The sequence below is a fragment of the Gastrolobium bilobum genome, unplaced genomic scaffold, assembly GCF_033153095.1.
Source record: "Gastrolobium bilobum isolate Gb01-03AN ecotype WA unplaced genomic scaffold, APGP_CSIRO_Gbil_v1 utg2155, whole genome shotgun sequence".
Classification (NCBI taxonomy): Eukaryota; Viridiplantae; Streptophyta; class Magnoliopsida; order Fabales; family Fabaceae; genus Gastrolobium; species Gastrolobium bilobum.
This window is the reverse complement of record NW_026898746.1, coordinates 81,443-88,975: the sequence shown is the minus strand read 5'-3', so window position 1 is coordinate 88,975 and position 7,533 is coordinate 81,443. Positions and strand designations below refer to the sequence as shown.

Here is a 7,533-nt window from a genome sequence, read left to right as displayed (position 1 = left end):
AATGAGACGTGTCTCTCTTCTCTTAGGTCACGTCTAATATAGGTGTCTCTCTCTCTCTTGGTCACGCCTCATGTGGACGTGTCTCTCTTTACTGAGCCATGTCCCATGTGGACGTCTTTGAGTGCTATATTTGTGTAATTAATTTCAAAACAACTACATCTTCGTAATGTTTTATTAAAAAAACAATAAATTAATTTTTTTTTTGCCTAGATTTCCGTTTTATTCTTTTGTCTTCTACGTCAATAAAAAAAGTATTTATCACGATCTACTCACCCAACCACTTCAGCTGAGCCCAAGGAGCAATGTAGCATTATTTCACATTTTAAAAGAAAATGTAAGAAATGCAATTTGTCTATAAAAATATGTAACTACTAATTAATAAGTAGCTATCACTTACCGAGACAAGGGGGGAAAATAAAGAATAAATGATCCAGAAATCTTAAGTTCTTTAATGCTGTTTGTGAAATCAAAGCAAATGGAGTAATGTCACCGGCCCTAGCATACATATCTCATAATAACTTTTTAAATGGGAGTGAAAGATAAAAATGAGAAAAAAAAATGTAATCGGTGAAGTTTAAGATAAAGCTTCCTTATGCAGTTATACTTTCAAGTTTTATAAAAAAAAATAAAAAATTAATAAGATATTTTCATACGATCTGAAAATATTTGTTTTAATAAGGTTTTAAAATTCCTTAAAATTATTTTTTTAGACAAAAAAATAAATAATTTCAAGATGATTTTAAATATTTAGAAACAATATTACTTAACTTCGTTTATTTTCTCTTTCTTTCTTTTTTTGTCATATTACTTTGAGAGTGAATTTTCTCATGTGTTAATTAACATGACTATGTCATGTGAGACAATAGTAACTATACATGAGTGGGTTAATAGTGATAAGGGAAGAGAAAAAAAAATATAATGATAGAAAATTACACAATCATCACCGTTGATTTAATTATTAATAGTTAAAATTCTCTCACATAATATGATAATGTTAAATTATATATGAGAGCATCCGTCTCCTATTACTTCACATCTAAACTTCTTCCATTGTAACCTACTAAAAAAAATTCTCCCACTATCCAAAGTTCAAAACGATATATTTTGAAGACGTTTGGAATCTTGAAATAAATGTACTTACACAGTTACACGTGAATTTATGCTTATATGCCGCATTCTGTAAACCATAAATAACATCAAACTGATTTTATTAACACGTGACTGTAATGAATATCGTATCAGTGATTTGACCCAAGAATTTATTCTCTCTTTTTGTACAATTTAATCCTTTATTTATACTTGTTAGAACTAACTCTTATCAAAAGTCATGCTAAAATTATTGAGAAGGAATAATTTATTGGGGTTTTAGTTTTTCTTTTAATATAATAAGAAAAAATTTCTTACACACACAATATTTTGTGAGGTTTGCACTTTTTAAAGCAACAAAAAAAACTAAAGCACGCAAAACGAATCTCTATAACATTACACAATTACTTTTCCTACAACATAACTCTTATAAAATCTTAATTTATTTTAGATAAATTATTTCGACAATATTTATGGTTTCATAAAATGCATATAAGAAATTGAAACGTGTAATAACATATAGTTAAAATGTACATACCATATGAAAATATATGAATGCAACAAGGGAAAATTCGAGCCTAGTATTAGACACTGTGTCCTTAAGATAATTTTGTCCTCTCTATGGTGCCCAAGATTCATGAATAATTGTCTCTCAGGATAAAACAAATTACCTATATTTTTGTGGTGACATTTTTATATAAAATAACCTTATCGAACTCAACTTATGCCTAATGAATCGCATTAGAGTGATGGAATGCATATGCAAAGGAAAAACTCTTAGGTAGTGTTTGGTTGAAGGTTTATTTTGGGATTGATGGGAAAGTGTAAGTGAATATTGGAAAATACCACGTTTGGTTCAAGTTTTTTCAAAAAATACTAGGCAAATAGGATAGATGGAAAAATGACTTTTGTGTTGATTTTTGGATGAAATTCACTGTTACAGAATACCACTTGAGATGTGGTATTTTGAGATAACTGGGGAAGTGGAAAAACAGGTGCAAAGTTTCCTCCGAACATAGATTTTGCATATTTCAATAAATTTTCCTGGTAATATTTCGGTCAACCAAACAACTTTTTTTATATTTTCCTACCAAACTCACTTTCCAACCATTTCCCTATCAATTACATTTCCCGAGTAAAAAAAAATTTCTCCCGAACCAAACACTACCTTATTAAAATTATGATTGTCTATCTATTTATAAAAACATAATATCAGGATTGAAGCGACATTAATTCAAGAATGAAACAACACGTCCGTTAGGATGAATTAACATGTCTGTTACGATGAAGCAACACATCTGTTCTGCGATGAAACAACACATCTTTTTAAATCAAACTTCTTATTCATTATTAAAATTCTGATTGTGTGTTATCAAAAAAAAAAAAAAAAATTCTGATTGTGTATCTATTTATAAAAAACATAAGGTCAAGATTGAAACGACATTAATTAAAGGATTAAACAACACGTCTGTTATGATGAAGCAACACATCCGTTCTACGATGAAACAACACAACTTTTCAAATCAAACTTCTTATTCATAAAAGGAAAAATATTATATTTACAAATTTTTTGTTTACAAACTCTTACAAACTACACTATGTCTTATCAGTAAGACACTCTTGAATAAAATTTTACCGGTAAGACATAGTATAATTTGTAAATTTATAAAAAAATATTATCAATATAACCTTCATCGCATAAAAATAATTAGTTTAAATATTAATTCGATCACTAAAAGAATAGTAGAAAGAAGAAAGTGAACTAAGAAAGAAAGCAAAACAAACAAACAAACAGAAAAAAAAAAATTTATTTCATAATATAGCAATAGACGTTGAGATTGAACCACCGACCAAATCCAAATTACCCTTTCGGCTATTTCATGGAAACTTCGTATAATGAGGCAAAAAACAGAGAAAACTGAAGTCCTTACTCTTTCACGGACCTTCCGTGTGATGCACCCATACATACCCTTTATATTAATTATTGTTTTGATTCTTTATTGGTAAGTGCAACTTTTCATGAGCGAAATGGGCACGCCCATCTTTTTCGGATCCAAAACCACGGAGCACTCAATCTTCTTGTAGAACTTGGGCTTCACCAATTTGCCCAAAACATAAGCCCTTGACCGCACCATCAAGCTCAATGTCATGGCAACCGGCTCAACCGGTGCACCATTCATGCTGCTCAGGCTAGCTCCCCCTCCGTACAATGGTATATGACTCCCTTTCACGGTCACTCTCACGGATCTCTGACTTTTTCTTGATTGATAAAACTTAGGCAACTGCAAAAATCAAATCAAGACAAAAAATATATAATAATAATAATAATATAAAGAATTAATTAGTATACACATTAATATTGCATTACTCACTGTTCCAGTGGCAAGAGTAAGCTGATAATAATTGAGATCTAGGGGAGTTGAGGTGACGTGGACCCCGAAAAATGTAGCAGTATTGCGAAATGTCAGTTTCACAGTGGAATTCATGGACACCATGCTGGTCGCAACTCCTGACAAATCCGCACCCGCTTGAATCACAAATTCATCAAACGTTATACTCTGCCAAACCAAACAAACACACACATAAATAAATAAATAAATAAAGAAGAATAAATTAATTGAAAGTGACATTAATGTGTTTGATCAGACCTTGAGGGAAATGAGAGGTTTTTGGGGACGACTTGCACCCCACAGAATGAGAGAGAAAACAGAGAAGAGCAATGCGAAGCCAACAACAAAAGCAAGAAAATAGCAGCGACGTTGGGAGCAATGTTGTCGTGCAGCATCGTCAGCGTCGAGAAGGTTCTCTTCCTCGATAGCGTCGAACTGATTTTTCCGTGGCCTCCACGGGCCCTTGCGGTTGTTGCTCTTGCGGGATTCCGAGAAGCGAGTGGAGGCAGATTCGCGGGAATGTGGGCCCAGGGATGAGTTTGAGTGGGACCGGGGAGGGGAGCCCAATGGGCTCTGCAGTGGGCTCGAGTGGAATGAATTCGTGGTCTTCTCTCCGTCGTTTGAGGAGTCCCGTGATGGGCTCTGAACGTAGTACACTGGCCGTCGAGGGGATCTCGCCGGCGACGATTGGGTCAAACTGCTGACCTCGGAGTCGGTCTTGGCGAGGATTGACATGTCGGTGGATTTGTTTGATTCACAGAAAGATAGTGAGCTGAGGAGGAAGATTTAAAAGGATGCAGAATCTCAATAGCGTACTTGTTGGGGCAGACAGCGCCAGTGACGAATTGTTTTATTTTATTTTCTCATTCTTTACTGTTTACTATGCTTTTCCTCGTGGCACGTAATTAATTGCACAGAAAGATGGACTTTGTCAAAGCTCATAGATTATCATTTGTTTGTATAAATATATATTATCTTTACCAATAAATAAATAAATATATATTACTATATAAAATATAAGACTTACAATTAATGTCATATATCAATTATGCGTAATTTTTAAAGTCAATTATGAGTTTTTTTTTTTGCTAAACTAAAATTTTTTTTAACCAAATAAGACAGTGGGTTTATGGTTAAATTTAATTTCTTAATTTATACTATTGACTATATATATATATATATATATATATATAAAATATTTTATACTATTAAATTTAGTGTTTTATTTTATTCCTACTACAACACATATTAAGCTAGTTGAAATAATAATCATCGTACGATTTTAGTGGCATTTGGTAAAGAAGAAAAATTTTTAACCAAAAATCATGATTTATGGAAATATGATGGAAAAAATTTTTTTTCGACAATGTTATCAAAAAACTTTTGGTAGGTAAAAAATAATACCCGGAATATTGGATAAATTTCCTAATTTTTATCAACTTTTTCACCTACTTTTTTCTATTTCTCCCAGCAATCCAAGAATACCGTTCTCTGAGTGATATTTTTGGATGGAATTTTCATTCACAATTTGCACACAAAACGAGTTCAAGGTAAATCACTTTCTCGAGTAAATTTTTTGAAATGTGATATCAAAATGATCTTTTTGGAAAATCACCCTCACTTTTCTGAGTATCTAAAAAAAATTTCCCAACCAAACATCCCCTTAAGGTAATATAAGTTTCATTTATTTTTTATTTTTTCTATACCAACCATAATAATCTCTTCGAGTTGAATCGGCTCTCTGAAGGAACCAGATCTGAAGATAGAGGGAGAAAGGAGAGGGAGAAGATAACCGAATAGAGAAGAGAGAGATTTGTCCAATCTTTTCTTAATTTTCAATTCCCGCCCTTCATGGGCTACTTACACTCCACTGATTACATTCATATTTAATTCCTACTATTTTCTGAATATAAAGGCTACAAGGCTAAAACATGTTACTTAGAACTAAGCCATTCATTGGAAATAGTCAGATAAGTAATTGGGTTTTCTTATAGTGCGTTTGGGCTTCTCCTCAACTAGCTCAACAGTTTGGGGCCCAACATTCCCTTCCCCATAAGGACAAGCCTCGTCCGCGAGGTCCTTGGGCTCAGCCGAAGTGACGGTGGGAACGTTCTGGAATGGACGTGACTCAATGGCAGCCTTATCCATGTGGGTAGGGACATAAGAGATAAGAATCTCTTTAGCAGCTTCGTGATTGGCGCGTGAAGCGGTGGTGTCAGGGGAGTAATGTTGGTCATTAATATTGCTCGGTTGTCTCTTCGTTGGTTCAAACGTTGGGTGAGCCAAATCTGAGACCTTTGGGAGAGAAAAAGAGAGCACATTGGAGGAATCTTCACAGGTTGATTCCTCCGGTGACAAACCGCGTCACAACACCAACACTTCGGGAACCTGTCGTCCTTGTCGTTGAATGGTGCGCTGAGAAACGATAGCAGCTGGGGTGTGTACGAGGCCAACACATTGGGTTTATAGGTCCAAGTCATGAATCTTGTACCGTCCGGTGGAGAAGAAGGGGCGTAGCAACGAAACATGGAAAACAAGGTGTATGTGTAAGCTTGGAGGAAGCTGGAGTCGGTAAGCAACACTACCAACCCTTTCCAAAACTTAAAACGGGACATAAAAACGCAAACTCGATTTATGAGAGGAGGGCCGGTGTACTGAAATCTGTCAGAACGGTTGAAGGCGAAGCAACACCCGATCTCCTACATTAAAGGTAATGTCTTTACGCTTGCGGTCAGCTTGAGATTTCATGCAAGATTGTGCCTTTCTTAAGTTTTGTGTTAATGATACGAGGATGGTGGAGCGATGCTGTAGATCTGAATCGATAGCTTGAATCTTCGTGGTACCCAGAGTGTACTCAAGTAGACATGGGGGTTGCCTCCCATATGTAGCCTGGAAGGGAGTTGTCCCTGTGGAGCGATTATAGGACGTGTTGAAATGAAACTCAGCCCAGCTCAGGAAACGGAACCATGTGGAGGGGTTGTCAAGAACAAAGCAACGTAAGTATTGCTTCAAACTACGATTTACCCTTTCTGTTTGTCCGTCGAATTGTGGGTGATACGTTGAGCTGTAATGTAATGCTGTTCCATGCAAGGTAAAAAGTGTCTTCCAAAACTCACTGAGGAAAATGGGGTCCCGGTCGCTGACCATGGACTTTGGGGGGCCGTGTAATTTACCCACCGTGTCCCAAAATACTTGCGCAACCTTCGCAGCTGAATACTTGGGTGGAAGAGCTGCAAAATGTGCTCCTTTGGTCAGTCTATCAACGACTACTAGAATACATGTAAACCCTGCCGACGAAGGAAGATGGGTGATGAAATCCATCGAGAGATCTGACCAAATGAAAGTAGGTATGGATAATGGTTGTAAAAGGCCATATGGTGGATGATTAGGTGCTTTGGTTTTCTGGCAAACTTCACAGTTCTGAACAAATTGGTGAACATCCTTTTTTACATTTTTGCAGGTAAACTTGGCACTCAACCGCAATAAGGTCCTGCGAACTCCGGAATGACCCCCAACCCTGGATGTATAGAAGTCGTGAAGCAAGATAGGAATCAGGGATGATGCTTCAGGAATATACAAAAGCTGCCTGTGGAACAAGCCGTTGTGGGTTTGTTAATGAGGCCACTTTGAAGGAGTATTTTGTATATCCTGTAAAATTTGTTTCGCATATGTATCTCCCTGTAGCTCGGACTGTATAATAGTGCCATAGTTTGAAGTTGGAGTATTGATGATCATAAGTTCTGGAGAAGGATCTGGGGATTCCTTCTCAGGTTGACGTGATAGGGCGTCGGCCACCGTGTTCACTTTGCCCGGTTTATACTGGATGGAATAGTTGAACCCTAGCAATTTTGAGAGAAATTGTTGCTGTTCTGGTGTTTGAATCACCTGGGAAATTAAATGATGTAGACTTTTTTGATCCGTCCGAATAATAAAAAATGAACCCAATAAGTATTGCCTCCACTTTGCTATGGCAGTAGTGATGGCGTACATCTCTCTGAAATAGGTAGATTTCGATTGCATGAGCTTGGAGAGATTTCGGCTGAAAAATGCAATAGGA

The 7,533-nt window shown here is 36.0% G+C and overlaps 1 protein-coding gene across 1 annotated transcript; it reads right to left on the bottom strand.

Annotated features, from left to right (window-relative positions):
- Positions 1-3,083: 3,083 nt before the first annotated feature.
- LOC133283819 (uncharacterized) lies at positions 3,084-4,221 on the bottom strand. The gene is made up of 3 exons (XM_061480731.1): positions 3,735-4,221; positions 3,459-3,644; positions 3,084-3,368 (listed from the first exon to the last, which is right to left on the bottom strand). Exons 1-3 carry the CDS (start codon positions 4,209-4,211, stop codon positions 3,084-3,086), a joined length of 948 nt encoding a protein of 315 aa, XP_061336715.1. The 5' UTR covers positions 4,212-4,221.
- Between the last annotated feature and the right edge of the window lie 3,312 nt (positions 4,222-7,533).

Bases quoted from the DNA above. Each gene is read 5' to 3' on its own strand.
- LOC133283819 (XM_061480731.1), bottom strand. From the start codon at position 4,211: ATGTCAATCCTCGCCAAGACCGACTCCGAGGTCAGCAGTTTGACCCAA. The intron at 3,645-3,734 runs GTCTGATCAAAC...TTGGTTTGGCAG, and splicing joins AACCTCTCATTTCCCTCAAG to AGTATAACGTTTGATGAATT. The intron at 3,369-3,458 runs GTGAGTAATGCA...TGATTTTTGCAG, and splicing joins TTACTCTTGCCACTGGAACA to TTGCCTAAGTTTTATCAATC.